This window comes from Geotrypetes seraphini, chromosome 13 (assembly GCF_902459505.1).
Source record: "Geotrypetes seraphini chromosome 13, aGeoSer1.1, whole genome shotgun sequence".
Taxonomy (NCBI): Eukaryota; Metazoa; Chordata; class Amphibia; order Gymnophiona; family Dermophiidae; genus Geotrypetes; species Geotrypetes seraphini.
Genome location: NC_047096.1, coordinates 964,900 through 985,995, shown reverse-complemented (window position 1 = coordinate 985,995; position 21,096 = coordinate 964,900). Strand labels below are relative to the sequence as shown.

The 21,096-nt window shown below is 39.9% G+C and overlaps 1 protein-coding gene across 3 annotated transcripts in view; it reads left to right on the top strand.

The window, feature by feature from the left end:
- Nucleotides 1-21,096, top strand: part of LOC117347397 (cytochrome b561 domain-containing protein 1) — a 134,107-nt gene that overhangs the window by 2,187 nt on the left and 110,824 nt on the right. The window contains exons 2-5 of one of the 3 annotated variants that reach the window (XR_004536782.1): nt 565-602; nt 2,713-5,100; nt 6,144-6,146; nt 6,471-8,030. Coding sequence is in view for 2 of the 3 variants with exons in the window: in XM_033918267.1 (XP_033774158.1) it covers nt 565-602; nt 2,713-3,216 (542 nt within the window). In the remaining variant the exon portion in view is untranslated. Of the gene's footprint in view, nt 1-564; nt 603-2,712; nt 8,031-21,096 lie in introns of those variants that run through there. The other 2 variants (XM_033918267.1, XM_033918268.1) reach the window with 2 other exon arrangements.

The window sequence follows — 21,096 nt, the reverse complement described above, 5'->3', positions numbered from 1 at the left end:
CCAGAAGAGAGAGGGGGGGAGATGTGGGAGCAGGTACAGGGGGGCTGAGGAACAGAGCGAGTGACTGAGGGGGAAGAAGTGAGTGGGTGGGGAGGGGGAGGTGTGGGTGCAGTGGAGCCCAGAAGAGAGAGTGGGGGAGGTGCTGGCCTGGGAAGACAGAAAGTGAGTGAGTGTGTGGGGAGGTGTGGGAGCAGATGCAGGGGGGCTGGGGAACAGAGCGAGTGATGGAGGGGGAAGGAGTGAGTGTGCATGTGTGGGGAGGGGGACGTGTGGGTGCAGGGGAAGGGAAGTGAGTGAGTTAGTGTGTGGGGAGGGGGCCAGGGAAGACAAAGAAAGTATGTGTTGGGATCCTTGGGAAGAGAGAGTGGAGTGTGTAGGTGTGGATACTGGGGGCCCAGGGAAGAGAGAGAGTATGTGTTTTGGGGTGTTAAGTGTGGGTGCCGGGGTCTCAAGGAAGAGTGTCAGCATAGGGAGGATGAGGGGTATGTGTGGGTTTCGGGACTCTCTGGAATGAGGAGTTTCTTGGTTGACCCCTTTTCTCTCTCTTCTCCTTCCTCCCTGCAGGTCTTTTCTCTTGGCATCCTTTCTTCATGGCGTTGGCAGTAAGTGTGTGCTTGTAACAATGGAAATACAGGGTCAACAAATTAATAGAAACTGTATGCTTGCACAATATTCATGCACATCTGCAACTTAGTTCTCTAATCAGCAGTGAATTGGCTTTAAGAACTTATTAGCAGCTATTATTGGCCTCATGAATGCTCAAATCCCAGGTTAGGGCCATGTCAAGCAGTTAGGCGTCGCATAAATGATAGAATTCTAAAGCACATGCATCTCGCTGCCTACACAGTTTGCTGCGAGAACTTACACCTGCCTTTCAGCTGGCATAAGTTCTGCGTCCAATGTTAGCCCCATAGATGAGGACTTGTGCGGATAGTTCCACACACAACTACACATTCTGTGTACATCATCCCAGTGTCATTTCTTGAATTTCTCCTTATACGTTTGGAGCCATCTTTATTCTTTCCAACCCAACAGAAGTTGTAAAGAACACTATGGGCTTCCTCTTGAGCAGGCGGTACTTTTTAGGCCAGTGCGGGGATTAGCGCGTGATGAAAAGTCACACACCTTAACCCCGCTAGCGCGGCTTAATAAAAGGAGCCCTATGTAACAACTATATATTTTTTTTGGTTCCTGAGTAATAAGTGTTCTTTTTTAATTGCATATGCCACAAAAGTATTGTATAGAAAATGGTTATCATTCCTCTTAAACTGCTTTTGTGACCAGGACATTGATATTTTGAAATTTACATTTTTTGCAGAACATACAGATTGATTGATTGATTTGTTTAAAATTTTTTTATTCTGCTTAAACCTAAGTAGATTACAATAAAGCATATATATCTTAATAAGCTGAGTAAACTTAGGGTCTCTTTTACTAAAGCACAAACATACAATAAATTGTATGCTAGAAAATCATGTAGCATTGTCATATGACACATGAGAGCTAAAAGCCAATTATCTGCTAATAATAACTTTTAATGATTTTAACAGGAGTTGCCATTCAGCAAATAACATATAACTGGAAAGATTGCACAAGATTAAATTATTGTTTTTGGTGGAACTCGGTGTGTCACATGTATAGGATGGAAAGAGCACTTGCAGTTCAAAATGGATATTTTAATAAATTTAAGGATGTGTGGGGGCCATTAATAAGATATTATAATGAATAATCAGCATTTTTCCCTACTTACTTAATATATATTGTTTTGTGGGTGGGGGTGGGTTTTGTGGGTTTTATTATCAAATTGTAAAACAAATGATCTAAATTATTATATGATATATATTATATTTGAATATAATTTTTGGGAGGGTGGGATGGGATATAATCTTTTTCTTGAGAAAAATGTAGAGCTTCAAGTGATGTTGTATATTAAATGATGATTTTATTGTACACTTGTTAAAAGATTTAAAATGAATAAAGATTTATAAAAAAATAAAGCACAAACATACGACCAAAGCATTTTGTTATGTATGCAGCCAGTTTATCAAGATGAGGGAAAAAGTACTCCATAGAAGTATCTGCTTAGATGTGTGATGCCTACAAGCAATGCTCTCTCTAAGGATTGACTGGATGGTTGAAAATTTTTTCTCACGTGAGCAACAAGTTCAAAATTACCCAACAATTTTCCAGATTTGCAAGCATTTTCTTGAGCAACCATGTAAAATCTGTGAGCAGTGCTCCTAGAATGTATGAGTGATAGTTCACTTGCACTACTTGGAGGGAACATAGCCTATAAAGCATATTTCAGCCTTCCTTTCTTTAGCACCTTATGCACTGAATGCACTTTATAATTATGGAATACAATTAAATTAAGATTACAATAGATATTTAAAGCACATGTCACTTTACCAAGACCAATGATGAATTTACCACCCCAGTAAGGGCATGAAAAACCAGTCAAGTAGTGCCTTGGGTATTGGAGGTCTGGTAATTCAATCTGACTTGATATCAATTTGTTCTCTGGCTTATATAATCGTTATTTGTTTGAACAAATTTCTATTTTCTTCAATTTAAGTTGTTTTATACTGGGCTGCAATATCAAATGCAAGGGACAGCTTACATTATGTCAGTTACTCATGTCCTCCCTCCCAATCTTCCCTCTGTTCCCAGATGATCTAACTCTCCCTTTATTCTTCTTCCATGTGCTTTTAGTTTTGTTTCTGTCTGACGGAGGCCATCCTTCTCCTGTCCCCGGAGAATTCGCCCTTCTGCTTCTGTTCCCGTAACGCTAAAGTGCAGCTACACTGGATTGGGCAAAGCTTTGTGATCTTGTTTGCTGCAGCAGGCTTTATATTCATCGTTTCTAGCAAGAACCGAAGTGAGCAACAGCACTTCACCTCCTGGCATAGCATCTTGGGAACTATCACCATTGCTGCCACCTGTGGACAAGCACTATGTGGGGTTTTCCTCCTTTTTCCAAAACTGGTAAAACTTTCTGCAGTGGCACGTCTGAAGCTTTACCATGTTACTTACGGACTCATCATCTACCTCTTTGCCACGTTTACTGTGCTGTTGGGGGTGTGTTCTGACTGGTTCCAGGCCCAGATCAAGGGAGTGTTGTGGTACATTTGCCTGTTGCTGCCGCTCTTTCCAGCACTAATGATCATGAATCAGGTTTTGAATGTTTATCTGCCTAAAAAGAAACTGCAGATCTGATTTGTCGCTAACAGAGTCCTCCCCATTCGATGCCCCTTCTTGTTTCTGCCTTTCACTACTTTGTCTCTACTGGGGGTAGTTTTCAAACTGTCGGATTCAATAGACGCTTTTTACTTACAGACTTTGTAACAGACACCTGCTTTCACTTTGGAATTAGTGTTGGTGAGTAAGAGCTTAAAGGAAGCTGCAGGCCAGTTCGTCTGACCTCGGTGGTAAGTAAATTAATGCTGCACCGTCTGGAATCCAGTGGATTACAGGACATAAAGCAACATGGCTTTTAAGGGAGGTAAGTTTAATCAGACAAATCTGACCAACTTCTTTCACTGGGTGACCAGAGTTAGATCGGGGGAGATCACAAGACTGCTGAGGACTAAGCACAGCGCAAACTTTTGACATATTAATAAACTGAAGGCCCTTATTATGGTCCTCATGTGAAAGCCTGGACCAAAAACTACTTACTTGAGAGGCAATTAAGGGGATGGGTAAATGTCGTTTACTGTGAGAAAAAGGTGGTGTTATTGTGCTACAAGAATTGGTCCTCTGATTTCTTCAATATTTTCATAGCAATACCAAGGACAGACTATTGGGAAAGATTTCCCTCATTGCAGATGATACCAAATCTGCAACTTTAAAGGAGTAGAAAACTTGGAGGAATCTAGCAAAGTCTGAAGCATTGTGTAGAGCAGGAGTCGCAACCTGTGGCTCACCTGACATATGACTGTGGCTGTCCAGGCCCCAACCCTTTAATCTCTTCCCAACCCTACGATTCCACCCCACCCTGGGTCTACTGAGATACCTGGTGGTCTAGCAGGGGATCTTCTGCAGTTGCCTTCTAAAATGGCTGCCTCGACCTTTCACGGCAGCTTGCAGTACTACATGAAATGCCACGAGCAGCCGCTAATGGTCACGGTAGCCATTTTAGAAGGCAGCCGCTTGGAGGCAAGAACGAGAGGGCTATGCTCTTGCCGCGAAGACCCCGCTGGATTACCGGGTACCTCGATAGGTTTTGGGGGGGGATCATGGGGTTGGGAGGGAGATTAAAGGATTGGGGCCTGGAGAGGGGAGAGAACCTTGGCTATGGTTTGGAGGGAGGAAGGGAAGAGGTTCAGAGACCTGCAAGGGGTTGGAGGAAAGAAAGGGGGGAAGGAAGAGAAAGACCTGGAATATCTTAAACTCCCTTTTCTATCCATTGCGGCTCTTTCTAAATCTTGGGTCAAATTTTTAGGATAAATTGGCTCTTTGCTTTAAAAAGGTGGCTAAGATTTCATGCTAAAAAATGCAGGGTCATACATCTGTGCTGAAAATCAAAGGAAAAGTTAAAGTATAGGAGGACAAAACCCAGGAGAATAGTGGGGTACAAGCTTAATCTATTATTTATTAATTAATGTCTTTTCGAGAAGGCAGTTTAACGAGATTTTTTACCACAGTGGATGCTAAATATGCAGCTGGTGTGAAAGCTGATCATTATTATTGCGAAACCCTACAAGCTGTGTTTGTGGAAGGATCACATCTGAAGAACAGTTTTTAACTTTCCTCCCCAGGAGTATCAGGCTGTTCCTGTTGTCAAAATGACCGACTCCAACTCCTACAGTAGTGATCTTCCAACAGGAAATAGAACTATACCTACCTACTGTATACTGTATTTCGTAAATTAATCTTTGAACAATGAGCTTCGCTTAAACCATCATGTTTAACAATATTTTTGTTCTTAATCTCCCTTTGTAAACCGCTTTTTATCTGGTAGACATCATTAGCATTAGTGTTAATCTTGTGGTACTGATGCCAGGCAGCCTAGAGATAGGTAGATAGCTACTCCAGCAGAGAAATTGTGAGTGCTGTGAAGGTCCATGCCAGACAAGAGAAAAGGGTGGTGGGATTTGATATGTTTAATGTTTAATTAGTTTTTTGATGAAACGCTTTATCGATTCTGCAAAGCGTTGTACAGAGCATTAAATAAAATAACATTTCAACAAACATAAACTACAATAAAACATACTTTCATAAAAACTTTAAGACGAACTATTACACATACTAGGTTGATTAAGGACGAACGAACAAAAGACACATGAAGGAAAAAGGGGAGAAATACAATAGTTATAGTAAATGAGAGAAACATTAAAGGTAAATACAAAAGGGCAGGAATTAATAAAAAGAGGAAGACTAAAATAACTTTAGTTAAAATCAGCTTAAAAGAAAAAAAAAGAAAAAAGAAGAAGGATAATAAAACTTTAGTTAAAAGCATCTTTAAAAAGGAAACATTTTAAGTTACTTTTAAATGTTTTTAAATTATTTTCCGTTTTTAAATACAGTGGAAGAGCGTTCCAAATCGTAGGAGCTGTTACGGAGAAAATAGAAGTTCGACGTGTGCCAATTACTTTTAAGGAAGGAATGACTAGATTAGACTGGGATATAGATCTCAAAGATCTCGGTGGATCATAAGGAATCAATACTCTATCAATGAAAGCTGGGGAATTAGTCTGCATAGTTTTGAAAGTCAAAAGGGCTAACTTATAAGTTATCCTATGTGAGATTGGTAACCAGTGGGCGTCTTTTAGCAGAGGGGTAATATGGTCATACTTATTTGCTCTGAAAATTATCTTGATGGCCGTATTTTGAATTAGCTGCAGACGTTTTAAATCTTTATGATATATGCCTTTTAGAAGCGAATTACAATAATCTATTTTTGAAATTATGAGTGAATGAATCAAAGTGTTAAGAGAACTGGTGTCGAGAAAAGGGGCCAATGATCGAATCATTCTTAGTTTGTAAAAACAGTTTTTAACCAGTGCACTTATTTGTGGACGGAAAGTAAGTTTATTGTCTATAAGGACTCCTAAAATTTTTATAGTTGAGGTTGTTATGAGTGATATGTTATCGATGATAATTGGAGAGATTAGGTGAGCTCCCTCTTTACCAGGGAATAGTAGAGTGTTAGTTTTTGAGATGCTTAAAGAAAGCTTATTAGAGTTTAACCACTCGTGAACTTTACTTAATTTAATATTGATTTCCTGAATCTCGGAATGATTAGTTGGCTCAATTGGGTGCAATAGTTGGAAATCGTCAGCGTACGCGTATACTGTGAACCCGATCGATTGGCAGAGAGTCAGGAGAGGGGACAGATAAATATTAAATAATAATGGAGATAAGATGGACCCCTGAGGGATACCAAAGTTTGAGTGATAGGGTTTTGATTTTGAGTTATTAAATTGAACTGTTACAGCTCGATCAGAAAAATAGGATTGAAACCATTCGAGGGCTTTCTATGGCACATATGAACCTAAGAATGGGTCAGACCAATGGTCCATCTTCACAGTGGCCAATTTTATTTATTTAATTCATTTTCTATCCCATTCTCCCCAAAGAGCTCAGAACGGGTTACAGGTTGGCATCATTTGCCATAGTTCCAGTGTAAGGTTTTTCAATACAAGTTTTATCCTTACTTGACACATACTTGAGATCTAATTCTAATATATATATATAATATGCAGTTTACAGGATAACTTTGACATAGTTACAGTGCAAGATTTATCAATATAAGTTTTTATCCTAATGTGACGCATATCGATATACATTAATATTTCTTTGTAAACTATTGTCCTTAGGCAGGGTGGTTAGGTGAAGAGGTAGGTTTTTATTCCTTTTTTAAAGTTGAGGAGTCATCTAACGCATCTAATCTGTGGGGGCAGTTGATTCTAGTGCCTTGGTATAAAGCGGGAAGGAACGTTTGGCGGTTTGTAGTTGAGGGGCACGACCAAGGGATCCAGGTCACAAGTACCCAAACAGTAGAAGTATTCCATGCTACCGATCCAGGGCAAGCAGTGGTTTGCCCCACGTCAGACTATGGACATTCTTCCAGGAACTTGTCCAAACCTTTTTTAAAAACAGCTACATTAACTGCTCTTACCACATCCTCTGGCAACACATTCCAGAACTTAACTATTCTCTAAGTGAAAAAATATTTCCTTCTATTGGTTTTCAAAGTATCTCCCTGTAACTTAGTCAAGTGTCCTGTAATTTTTGAGAATAAAAAATCGATCTAGTTGTACCCATTCTATACCACTCAGGGTTTAGTAGACTTTAAAAGAGATCTTACCGGGTGATTAGTGGAGAGACGTACTCAAACATCTGGAAAAACCCCTCAGGAGTACCTCAAGGTTCACCGCTGTCACCTACTCTATTCAACATCTACATATCATCCCTAGGACACTTCCTAAAAAAGCTAAACCTAATCCACTACATATATGCAGATGACATTTCCATTTTAATCCCAGTAAACAGCATAACGAAAGAGACCTCAATACATTTCTCAAATTATGACCAAAATAGAACAATGGACAATAAACTTCAAGCTGAAACTAAACACAGAAAAAACAAAAGTCTTCCTTGCAAGCCCAACAGACAAAATTACCAATACAACGTTACATATAAAAGATCATGCATACCCGATTACTAAAACAATAAAAATATTGGGAGTCACACTAGACACCCACTTGACAATGGTGGAACACACGAACATAGTAGTAAAAAAATGTTTCCTGACACTGTGGAAATTAAGGTCCACCAAAAAATATTTCGACTCTCTATCATTTAGTCTACTAGTGCAATCACTAGTGCTTTCAACACTGGACTACTGCAATATTGTTTATATGGGTATACCTAAAAAAACGTAAGGAAACTTAGGATTGTCCAAAACACAGCGGTCCGCTTGATATTTGGATTGAAAAAGAGCGACCATGTTAGCCCCTACTACAGACTGCTTCACTGGCTACCAATGGAGGCTAGAAAATTTTCAAGTTCTCTTGCATATGTTTCAAGCTGGTTTGGGGACTAGCTCCTACCTACCTGCTACCTCACTTCATTCTATACAGCCCTACGAGACAAACCAGAAACAGCAACCTATTTGCATTCCCAAGCATTACCGGCTGCAAATACAAAACCTTCCTGGATAGAACTTTTAAGTACCAAGCAAACAAACAACAACACTGGTTAGACAGCTACATAAATGGAGCAAGACTGACATATAAGGCCTTTAGAAAAGCCATAAAAACTGCCTTATTCAACAGAATTGTCACCTAAAAAAGTATCTTCACCCAACACTACATATGTCCACTCCTGCTTTCAAATCTGAAATGTATAACATTTTTTCTGCTGCCTTTTCAAGACTCTGTTTGCTGTATTTTCACTGCCTGTTGTAAGACTCCATATGCTGTATCTCTCTGCCTTTTTGTAAGACTCTATATGCTCTTTGTAAGACCCTACACGCTGTATCCCGGACTTTTTTGTAAGATTCTATATGCTTTTGTAAGTGTCTGTATACTGTATCCCGGATCTCAACACATTGTAACTTCGCTGATTGTCCAGCTCTCTTCGGTGTGAACCGCCTAGAAGTCTCACGACTATGGCGGTATAGAAGAATAAAGTTATTATTATTATTTTCCATCTGAACCCACAAGTTGCTTGCAGAATGCTGTCAATCATCTTTGAGCTCTGCCTCCTCAGGGAGCTGATCATGTCCCCTCAGTTTTATCTGCAAGACAGTTGCTCAGAAGTGTTTCTGCTCTTTTTTTTATTAATTTTGGGTATTTTTTCTTAGTGTTTGGTTGGAAGCACGGTTCACAGAGGTTCTCACTTGTTGGGACCTCTGCCTGGGAGAAGATGCAGACTTGGGCTGCAGAAGTCTGCTGCTAGCAAGATCAGCCTTAGGGGACATCTAGCTAGCCAGCCTGCTTTTGTATTTTTGGGAGCTAAGGCAGATAAAGACCTGAACGGTTCATCCTGTCTGCCCATTAGGTATATCCATTAAAAATACATGATTAAATTAACTTGTCTCTTCTTTGATAATTCTGGGTCAAATACTGTAAAGTCCACCTGTTAGGGTTGGCATTTTTGCCACTTTACCATTTTTCAATCCGGCAACCCATCAGGTTTTCACTTACCAGACTCGCAACCCATAGGGTTTTGGCCACTTTGACTTTTCTCACTCAACCACTATATGATACATCATGAAACATGCCTAAAAAATTTTGGGACGCCCTATGGGAAGCAGAGCACATTTTCCAAATCTGCTTTAAACTCAAATATCAGATATTTACAATCTATTGAAAACATAACAAATCCTAGGCTTTTGCAGCACTTTGGAAATTCAAAGTCTCACACTGCATCTTCAAACTACCTTAACACATATAATTAGATACACGGTAACTTATCTGACATGTAAAGCAATAGGGTTTTTTTTTCTTCATCTTACCTTTTCTGACAATGACACCTATACAATTGCTACACAAAACAATGTGAATGCACAGGAGCCAGCACTGTTTATCTTATTTGCACTTTCCCCCATCAATCCAGCTAGTTTCATTTTCTCTCCAGCTCTGTGCTCCCTAGCAGTTTCTTTTTCTGTCTACAACTAACTTTGAAACCCAAATCAAAGCACACAGACAGTCCAAACACTATGAAAAATAAACCTTTTATTAACACAACAATTGAAACAGTACAAAACACAGATAGTGAAACAAAACAGGATTCAATAATTTATTCTAAACCTTTCTGGCACATCTACAAAGCTCCCCATATCAAACCACTTGTAGGTTGTAAATCTGCGGTACACCGCCTTGCACTTTTCGTCATACCCCTCAAAATTATACCATTTCTATGCATCATTACTCGTTATAAAGATGCACCGACTTTTAAATTCCTCATATGCCCCTTTCACAGGCACCTTGTGCAGATACCTATCACACACTCTAAGCATCTCATCAAACTTAATCCAGCCATAAGTCATCGATAATAACAAATCTCTGCTGTCTATATCCATCCCACCATTCCCCTCTGGATTTATAATACACCTTCCCGCCACCCTCAGCATTTTTACACAGATCAGACACTGTCTTTGATTTTCCCACCCCTGGATCCCCAATATATATATATGAACTTTGGTTTTGAAATTTCTGGGCTCCACTAAACCCATCACGTGAATATAATCACGCAGACCTCTCCCATACCGAACGAACTGGGCATGGAACTCTTTTGCCACAGCCTTCAGATTACCCTTTTCTAATACAAGTAACTTGGTGGCTGCATCTAAGTCTGAACGCCTGCCCTGACCAACAGGGCGGCCTACCTCTTTGAAATTACCCCCTTTTGAACAATACCGCTGGTTATCACAGCCAGAACCACAGGCCTTCTCAAAATGGGCTCTCGGGATCAGCTCCTTCATTTGACTAATTTGTTTTCTCTCATTTCCAAGATTCATAAAACCTTGCAGATGTTTTGTGCCTTTATCCCCAACCTCCTTCCCCACTATGTCATATGGACAGTCCGAAAAATCAACAAAAATCTTTTTGAATTGGGCCTCACTATAGTTCTTCAACGTGAAACACCATCTATGCACTGCAGCTTAAGGGGACTTCTTTGATGGCTTTTGTGATGGCTTCCTAGGTGGTTCAGGATGTTTTGTTTTTTCTTCATGGCCACACTCAGGCGCTGGGAAGGAATCAGAGTGCAAGGCATGAACTCTTCAATATCAGACATCTGATCCTATGAACCCAACAAATTAACAGATCACCACATAAGGTAACACACACTGAATACATATACAATTCTCAGAACCCACATTAGGGGTGTGGGACAAAGGGGTTGCCTAACCCTAACTCTATTACCTATTATTGCAGTGCCGCTGAACTCTTATTAGGCAAGTGGTACACTTAGGTTGAACAGGAATTGGTTTTGTCTACATCAGGTGAAGGGCAGTTTTCAGAGGCATTTCTGCAGGTAGAGCAGGGTTGTGTGCATGGAATTGGGACTTTTGACTGTCCAGCACGCACGGGTATTTAAGGGAATGGTGCTGGAGCACGGAACGTCCTTTTCTTTGTATGTTGGGATTTCCAAAAGTGTATATAAATTTTCAAGGAAAAACTTCCAACACAAATAATAGGTCAGAATTGTTTGTACATTTTTCCCATATTCATTTTTAAAAGGAAATGGTTTTCTATAAAAATTGATTTTAAAGCGTACAATGGCTGAGTTAAAAATAGAGCAGAGTGTCTGTCTGGTAGCCGCAGATAAGGACTGATGTTGCTGAAATCCCAGTGGAGTAGGAGGAAACCTTGTGGCAAAGAGCTAGCTCTTTCCACTCGATTACCATCATCATTTTTTACTTGATGCCTGCCCCACTTCCCTAATCCCATGTATGTGGTTCCCTTTGAGGCTGTTTGTCTACAAATCCCTATTATGTTTGTTTTCTAGAGAAAGCAGCTCATTGTAGTCCAGTTTCTGGCATTCATTGCTTTGTTTTTCTTTGTAAAATATTTTTTCTGAATAGCACAGAATTTACTGTCACTTGGATTTCTTCCTATGTATGCTCAGAATCTTTTTCTGTAAGGCTTGAAGAAGTTTCCATGATTCATGTCACACAAACCTTGTGTGTGATCTTATCTGAGGATAAATGTTATGTAGATATGTAATTGAAGTAAATTTCTACAGACTCAGCTTTTTTTTTTTTTTTGAGGGATTCTGGACAACTAATTTTTGTCTAGTTGGATCCAAGTCACAGTTTCATGGTCTCTGGCTCTACAATACGTATCTCAGTACTTCAGCATTATCCCAGGGTCGGCTGCCTGTGTATATTTCTCAAGCACTCATGCAAATGCTGCATATTTTTTTATGGTATTGGGTTTCATTGTGTATTGATATTTTCTTCTGTAATTTTTTTGAACAGCACTGAAAGCTTTTATGTTTAACAGTTTATCTGTAGCACTGTAAAGCAGGATTCTCAACCTAGTCTTCAGGACATCTGAAAACCTGGCTGACTAGGTGTTTCTCAAGATTTGGGTTGAGAATCCTAATTCTGAACAAACAAGGCTGGCAATATGGCTTAGCTGATGCATCGCACTCAGGAGATTCCTTCTTAGAAATTGTTTAAAAGATTTAAAATTCAATTATATGTCTCACCCTGGGAAACTTGCAACTTGGCTGGTGAGGATGCATGCCAGTCCCAAGTGCTTCCTTACCAAAATCTCTGTTGATCTGGAGAGAAATTTGTTTTAGCTTTCTCTTATCTGATAACCTGCCAGCAAGTCTTCTCAAGAGTAGCCTCCATGCTCTGAAACTCACTCCCAGAGGGGCTACCCAACATAGGCCTACAAGAAGCAGTTGGAAGCCTTCAATACATGTGGTGACTGACTATCCTCTCATTCCATATCTGTATTAGCTTGTCAGACACCCATATCTTGTTCAATTGTATGTATAAATTATCTTTAATTTATCCCAAGTTTATTATCCAAGTTTATTAAATAGTTTGATTAAACGCCTAATCTACATTCTAGGCGATGTACAAAATAGTACAAATGTTTAAAAACATAGAAAATTACATATACAAACAATATTTCGAAAACAAACCACAACCAAAATAAAATATTAATTTCTAAGTACGATATGGGAACAATAGGAGAGTTCTTCCCAATGATTTTGCTCTACCCATCTTCTCCAATGGATCAATATTCAGCAAGGTTTAAGTGAGCAGCAGTAGGAGGGTGGCTGGCGATATTCGGTGGTATTTAACGGCTTTAATATTGCCCATAACCACTAGGGCACTGTCAAAGGAAGTGCCAGGTGTGAAGTTGGGCCAGAGCCAAGAGTTATGCGGCCACCAAGAGCAGTCAGTGCCAGTACCTGCATATTTTGCTAGGCAAGTTGGAGTGCAGAAAAGACTGTCAAACATGGCTCTGAATATTGGCCATACCCCCATAACTTCCAAGTGCAACTGCAGACTGATGTTCAGGTACCAGCACTGAATATTTGGGTTTAACATAGCCAGCAACAGTTGGCACTGAAAAAAAAATGCTCACTGCCACTGAATATTTACTAGTATATACCTTTATGTCTTAATTGCACTTGCCGATGTTTGACTGTATTGTACTGACATTATCAGCATCGTATCTATGTTGTTTGAATGTTCCAATGTGTTGCCTGTTCAGATGTGACTTTTGTATTGTGTCAACATCATGATCATGTATGTTAAATTAATGTTCGTCCATTTATCATATTTCTGTCATGGGATTGTTCTACTTTTTCTGACACTGTATCATGTTAAGATTCAGTTTCCCTGTCTCCAGGTGTACCACACTGATTGTATTTATATTTATATTTGATCGTTTTACTACTATTATTCTGTTAACAAAGTTGTACCTTTTATGTTAAACTCTACCTACTGTAACACCACCTTGGCTGAATCTCTTCATTAAGGCAGTTAATAAATTCCAAAAAACACATAAATGCTATTTGTTCTGTTTTATACATTATAACTCTTGAAAAGCCAAATTCCATAAACTGCATTGGTTGCCAATAAAATTTAGGTTGCACACTGGAATTTCTGTCTTGACACGCTTATTCCTCATTTGTCATCCAGTCCAGCACATCCTCCCTACTCTAATTAATTGACTCGTCCTCCTTCTGCTCATTGTTTGCACCAAGTGAACAGTTTTTAGAATAAAATTTACTCCAGCCATTTCAGGAATGAGCCTAATCATACTCAGTTTAAATCAGCATTAAAGACTCATTTATATAATTTAGCATTTGATGGACTGCAATTCACATGGCTAAGCTAGAGTTGGGGAACTTGATGTACAGAGCTGATTACTCTTCTTTCTTTTAATTGATTGAGGGTAATTTTGTTTTCCTCTTGCATTTTTTTGTTATTGCAAATTACCTGATGCTGTTCACCAGCTTCACTTTGGAGGGCACTGTTTCAGTTTTTAAATTAAAGTAAAGCAAGTGATTCATGACAAACAAATGTTTTATTGATTAAAACATCCAATACAATATCCATGCCCACTACTAACTAACAGGGCTCCTTTTATTAAGCCGCGCTAGCGGGGTTAACGTGTGTGACTTTTCATCATGCGCTAACCCCCATGATGGCCTAAAAACTACCGCCTGCTCAAGGGGTCGGTAACGGTCAGCGCGGTCAGCGGTTTAGCATGCGGTATTATGCGCATTAAACCGCTAGCGCGCCTTTGTAAAAGGAGCCCATAGTTTAATATTCTAGAGACTGTTTCCTCCCAAAGCTGTTTAAACCTCACCCTGCCAAGTCTTTCTGAAAGGAGGGGGCAGAGGATATATTTCTCTTTGAGAGGAAAGGAGAAGACATATCATTCAGACAGGAGAGGAGACAGGGTATTTCTCTGGGTAAGAATACATTATTTTGCTCTGAACTTTGCTAATTGGGGGATAAAAGCAAAACTGTAGGTTCCTTTATAAAGATAGTTTTAGATCTTAAAAGAGCAAGCTTTACTTAGCTAGTTTCCATATAGTAAAAGCCTACTATAGTTTTTAAACTTGAACTTTCTGCTAGAGAGAGTCTCTGGCAGGCAGGGGTCTGGCTTAGTCTACATTCCCTTTCACCCACCCCTAGCTCATTTCCTTTACTTATAGTCTTAATTTAAATAGTCAATTATCCTACTTAGGACAACAGGTGAATAAACAATTACATATTCTTATTACATTTCATTACTTGCTAAGACTCAAAACACTAAATAAAAATACAAATTATTTTATGGTTCTATATCAGTCTAACATACCCAGTATCTTAATAGGATTTAATTAGGCAGCTCAATAATAAAATGCAGACAGTAGTCCAGCAGCAAGAGGGGAGCTAGCCAGTTTTTTACACCTTGTCACATGCATGATTATCTCCCAGTTGGCAAGAAATTATATGTGTGTGCTTGCTGCAAAGAGCTCCTTTCTCTCAGAGAATTAGTTTGTTCCCTTGAGGCTAGAGTTGTAAACTTGAAGGAGCTAAGGGAGACACAGAGGTACATAGAGGAGGCCTACAGGGGCGTTGTAGAGAAAGTCCCACTACCAGTCTGGCAGCCTCTGTGCTGCCTTGGAAGAGGTAGGTCTCCTAAAAGGAGAACATCACCCTGGTGTTGCAGGAAATGATCCTGTAGCCAGGACCTGCCCACAAGGAGATGCAGATGCAATAACCTATTGCACCAAGGATCTATCTACAGGAGTTTCAGCCCAGAAGGAAGGAGTTAGGACAGCCATTGTAGTGGGAGATTCAATCTTTAGGTATATAGATAGCTAGGTGGCTGGTGAGTGTGAGGATCCTCTCGTCACTTGCCTACCTGGTGCGAAGGTGGCGGACCTCATGCATCACTTAGATAAGATATTAGATAGTGCTGGGGAGTTGCTGGCTATCTTGATACATGTAGGTATTAATGACATAGGAAAATATGGGAGGGAGGTTCTGGAAGCCAAATTTAGGCTTTTAGGTAGAAAGCTGAAATCCAGATCCTCCAGGGTAGTATTTTTAGAAATGCTCCTTGTTCCATGCGCAGGACCCAAGAGGCAGGCAGAGCTCCAAAGTCTCAATGTATGGTTGAGATAATGGTGCAGGGATGAGGGATTTAGATTTATTAAGAACTAGGCTACCTTCTGGGAAAGGGAGAGCCTATTCTGAAAGAAAGGACTCCACCTTTTTTGGAGACTGTATCTGGTAAAGAACATAAAAAGACTTGAAGCAGTTTAGAGGAAGGTGATGAAAATGTAGGAGGTTTGTGCCAGAAGATGTATGAGGAGAGACTAAGCCCTGAATGTGTATACCCTAGAACACACTTGTCAAACACAAGGCCTGGGGGCCAAATCTGGCCCGCCTGGCCATTTTATGTGGCCCTCAGTGACTGTGTCACATCTAAGTGCCTGACTATGTAGCCCCGGTCCAAGTGGTGCTCCAACCTCCTCACCATACTGCCTCAGTACCCATTTGTAGGCAGAAGGACCCAGTCCCAGTGTAAAAGCTAGGTTGGAGCAGGGCGCTCCACAGAAATGCCTGACCGCACCACAGGTATCTCAGGGTGAGGAAGGATCTATTCTTCTACTAAGACTAAGTATCTTAATAGAAAATTTGGCCCTCGACTTAGCCTGTGTTTTAGATTTTGGCCCCTTACGTGATTGAGTTTGACATCCCTGCCCTAGAGGAAGGGAGGGACAGGGGAGATATGATTTAGACATTTGAATAGTTGATAGGTATTAACGTAGAACAAAATCTATTCCAGAGAAAGGAAAATGGTAAAACCATTCAGGTTGAGGAGTGGTAGACTCAAGAGTAATGTTAGGAAATTCTTCTTTACGGAGAGGGTGGTTGATGTGTGGAATGCGCTCCTGAGGGAGATGGTGGTGAAGAAAACAGTGACAGAGTTCAAACAAACGTGGGATGAACACAGAGGATCTCTAATCAGAAAATAATGGGTATACATTGAAGGAACTAAGGCCAGTACTGGGCAGGCTTGCACGGTCTGTGTCCCGTATATGGACATTCAGTTAAGGATGGGCTGGGGAGGGTTTCGATGGCTGGGATGGTTAAGATGGTCTGGAGTGGTTAAGATGGTTAAGATGGAGACTCCAGTAGATGGAACCTAAGCACACTACCGGGCAGGGCTCTGGGTTTCTGGCCCAGAAATATCTAAGAAAAAAGACCATTTAAATTAAATTAATTTATGAAGCATGCATGGTTGGGCAGACTGGATGACTATTCAGGTTTTTATCTGCTGACATTTACTACGTTACTATGTTACCTTAACCAGGATGGAACCAGGCTGCTGGTGCTAATGTTTAAAAAGGAGATAGAGTAGCTTTTAAACTAAGATGGGGGGGGGGGAAGCTAACAGTTGCTCAGGAGCAGATGGATCGGTTTCGAGTATCCTTGAAGGATGCTGTTGAATCAGAACATTTAGGGAGTGTCAGCTGTCATCTACAATGTCTAGAAGCACCGTTTCTGTTCTGTTCCTGAATCCTGATTGGAAATTGGAGAGGGTGGTGTTAGTTTCCATGAAGTCTCGCAGCTGTGTGAGTACGACCTAGTATTTTTGAGACAAATGGGAGGTTTGAGACTGGTCTATAGCTGCTTGGATTGTCCGGATCCATGTTGGGTTTTTTCAGGAGTGATCTTACTACGGCAGATTTCCAGCTCTGAGGTATTATGTCCGATTGTAGAAACTCGTTAATTAGGGGTAAAATGGAGTTCAGGAATGAGTCATTGGTAGCTAGCAGTATGGTTGATGGGCACGGGTCCAAGATTGAGGTTGTGGGGTGTAGGGAGACTATTGTACCTTTAAAGGTCATCAAAGGATACTGGTTTGAAGCCATTTAGAGTATCTAACTTGCATGGGTTGTTGTTTTATTTCCCCTCTTTTAAAGTTGGTGGTCCTTTTTCCTGTTAATATCTGCTGTTCTTTTCTGTTCTAATTTTAGTTGCTACACTGTCTTGTTACGTGCTCAGGAAAGGCAGTATATTAAATTCAATGAATCTTAAACCATGTGAGATCTTGTGTGATTTATTGTGATTTATTCAACTGTGTGTTTATATACGTGCAGTTTGAAGTGTTTTTTGATTTGTCTTTTTTAAAACCTCAAAATTTGCCTTTCCTAAGTGCTAGAGAGAAATCAACAATGCAAATAGCCCACTAGATCCAACATGGGAAATAAAACAGAAGTAGACCTTGATAAAACAACAGTGGTCTTTATTACTACATAGAAAGTCCCAGGGATTAAAAGCTGATGCCCGACATAGCCGTATTTTGCTGTACACAGGCTATGGGGTCCTTTTATCAAGTCGCGCTAGCAGGGTTAGCGTGTTGGACATTTCATCACACGCTAACCCCCGCGGCCGTCTAAAAAACTAACGCCTGCTCAATGCAGGCGTTAGCGGCTAGTGTGGCAGGCGGTATTACGAGTGTTAAACCCCTACCGCAGCTTGATAAAAGGACCCCTATGTCTGGGGCTAGGAAACTAATCATAAACATAAAAAGAACATGCTGAAAAATTGTACATCATAATTAAACCATAGAATCAAAACTATTAGTGCCATAAATATCAATAAAAAAGACACTTAACACGAATAAAAGCATAAATAATGAGCCAATACCAATAAGTCAATAAATAATACAAGAACTAATAAAACAAATATAAGTTTCAGGTTTATTCAAATCTTGATATACCGCTTATCAAATGTCTAAGCGGTTTACAATAAAAGTAAATTGAAAAAAGTTAAAATACAAATTCTGGGAAAAAATCCCCCAAACCCCAGTCAACTAGATACAGAGGGGAAAAGTACAGTATTTAAAAAGAAAAGACTACAAAGGTGTAACATAAAGGGAGGGGGAGATGTGTTTAGAATTCTTCAAATGGTCTCCGTCTTGTTAGTAAAAGAGAAAAAAGGGGGGTGAAGGAAAGTTTTGAGGTTTGATTTAAAGTTGTCAATGGAAGTTTCTTGACGAAGAGAGAGAGGCATAGCATTCCACAATGTAGGAGCTCTTACAGAGAAAATAGATTTACGAGTTGTGTCGTAAACAATATGACGTAATGAAGAGACAGTGAGAAGATTTTGATGACTAGAGCGTAATGTTTTTGAAAGATTGTCAATAAAAGCTGGAGAATGTTGTCTTGATTTTAAAGTAAGAAACGCAATTTTAAATCTCATTTGCTGAGTGATGGGTAATCAATCACCCTATAACCTATCACTACGGATAGAGGTAGTGATAGGTTATAGGGTGAGTTAGGGACCACTTGACAGGTCATGGACCTGATGGGCCGCCGCTGATGTGGACTGCTGGGCGCGATGGACCTCTGGTCTGACCCAGCAGAGGCAACTTCTTATGTTCTTATGTTCAATGAGAAGAGGTGCAACATGGTCAATATTTTTACCTTGAATTGGAGTTTCACAGTAGTGTTTTGTATTATTTGTAATCATCTAATCTCTTTTTGACACTAGCAGAACACACGAACTTAATGGTACAAAAATGCTTTTTTACATTGTGGAAATTAAGAACCATTAAAAAATATTTTGATCCTTTATTGTTCAGACTATTGGTACAGGCATTAGTTTTATCTATTTTAGACTATTGTAACATCATCTATTTAGGAGCACCCAAAAAAATTATAAGGAAATTAAGAATAATTCAGAATACAGCTGTTCGATTGATTTTTGGTTTAAAAAAGAACGACCATATTAGTCCATATTATCGTTTACTTCATTGGCTGCCTTTGGAGGCAAGAGTATTATTCAAATTTTCCTGTATCTGCTTTAAGCTAATATCGGGATTGTCTCCAGCTTACCTTTTTCCTCATTTTGTGTTACATAGACCATCCAGAGAAACTAGAAACTTCTACTTATTTGCTTAACCAAAAATTAGACCTTCTTAGATAGGACCCTAGCATTTCAAGCTGGTAGGCAACAATCTTGGTTAGGTAAATGTATTCAGCAAGCTATGTTATCCTATTGCAGTTTTCGGAAATTAATTAAGACCACTTTGTTTGATAAGTTTATTACTTAGTGAGTTTTATTATTGAAATTTTATTTTATAAATATTTGTATTTTTTTACTGTATTATTGTATTTTGATGATTGTTTAGCTCTTTTTAGTATAAACCGCCTAGAACTTTTGGTTATGGTGGTATAAAAGAATAAAGTTATTATTATTAAGTGATGCAGGTTCTAAAAGAGAACTTATTTGTTGATGAAAAGTTAATTTATCCAAGATTACCCGTAGTAATTTGATGGTAGTTTCTATTTTGAATTGGTGTTGCTCGTATACAAATATAGTAAACCCTGCAAATTCACGGTACGCGAATCAGACTCAGTCAGTCGTGGTATTTTCTGACCACCTCTTCCAGGAACTAAAGTCAGGCTACACCAATCAGGAGCTGCTTTGACATGCCAGATAGCAGAAAATAATAAGAATGATCCCGCAGGACATCAGCCATTTTTTTCAGCACCCGCTATTGCCCCTGCAGCCTTCTCCCGCCTCTGACCCGCTCCTAAACTGCATTTGCAGTTTTTCAAAATTCACAGATGCTCTTGGAACGGAACCACCGCAAATTTCAGGGGAGTACTATAGGAGATATTAGGTTTTCTCTAAGGATGGCTTACCTTGCCAGTGTAAAACCACAGGCTTCTCCAAACTGGTATCAATTAGTAAAACAAAATATGAATAACTCTACGTAAGAATGTGTTAATAGATAATTAGTAAGAACAAGAGAATAGCCTTACTGGGTTAGACCAATGGCCCATCTTCACAGAAGCCAATCCAAGTCACAAGTACCTGGCAAAAACCCAAATAATAAATAATGAAAAGCAACCCAGTAAAACAGTAATAAACTAAGTTGGTGCTTAAAACAAGTCAATAAAATTCCACTCACATGATCCTTCTTCCGGGTTAGTCTGAAATAATTCTCAGGCAAGCTTGTTCTGACAACCAGACTTATGTCTCACTTGTATGGTTCGTACATATGCAACGAAGAAAGGAAAACCCCAAAATACTCTTTATGTGAACAGTCCAGTGTTGTGCTACCATGTTTCCCCGAAAATAAGTCCTATCCCGAAAATAAGCCCTAGCATGATTTTTAAAGATGCTCCTAATATAAGCCCTACCCCAAAAATAAGCCCTAGTTAATAATGACCCCCCAAAGTCCCCCCCAATGTCCCCAACACTCCCTGACTCCAACCTTGACACTAGTGCTGCCTGATTTGCTGAAAAAATCAGACGCGTCTCATCTACCAACCTCGCTAAGCTCATGTCACTCCTCTTCTTATGTCAGTGGTCTCAAACTCACGGCCCTCCAGGGACTATTTTGTGGCCCGTGGTCTGTCCTCTCCACTTCACAAGTTTTCCGATTGTGGAGAGGACAATCGCGTACAGACCGCGACTGCTGTAATTGGACTTGCGTCTCTCTGGAGGGAATGTCGGTAAATGGCTCGTGGCTCGCCTAAAGCAGGGGTCCCAATCTGCTTCCCTTCCCTTCTCACTGCCCTCCTCCAAGCCACCGCAATCGGGGAACAGACCAGCGCCGAGGTCTTAGCTCTCCCTGCTTATCTTCCCCAGCT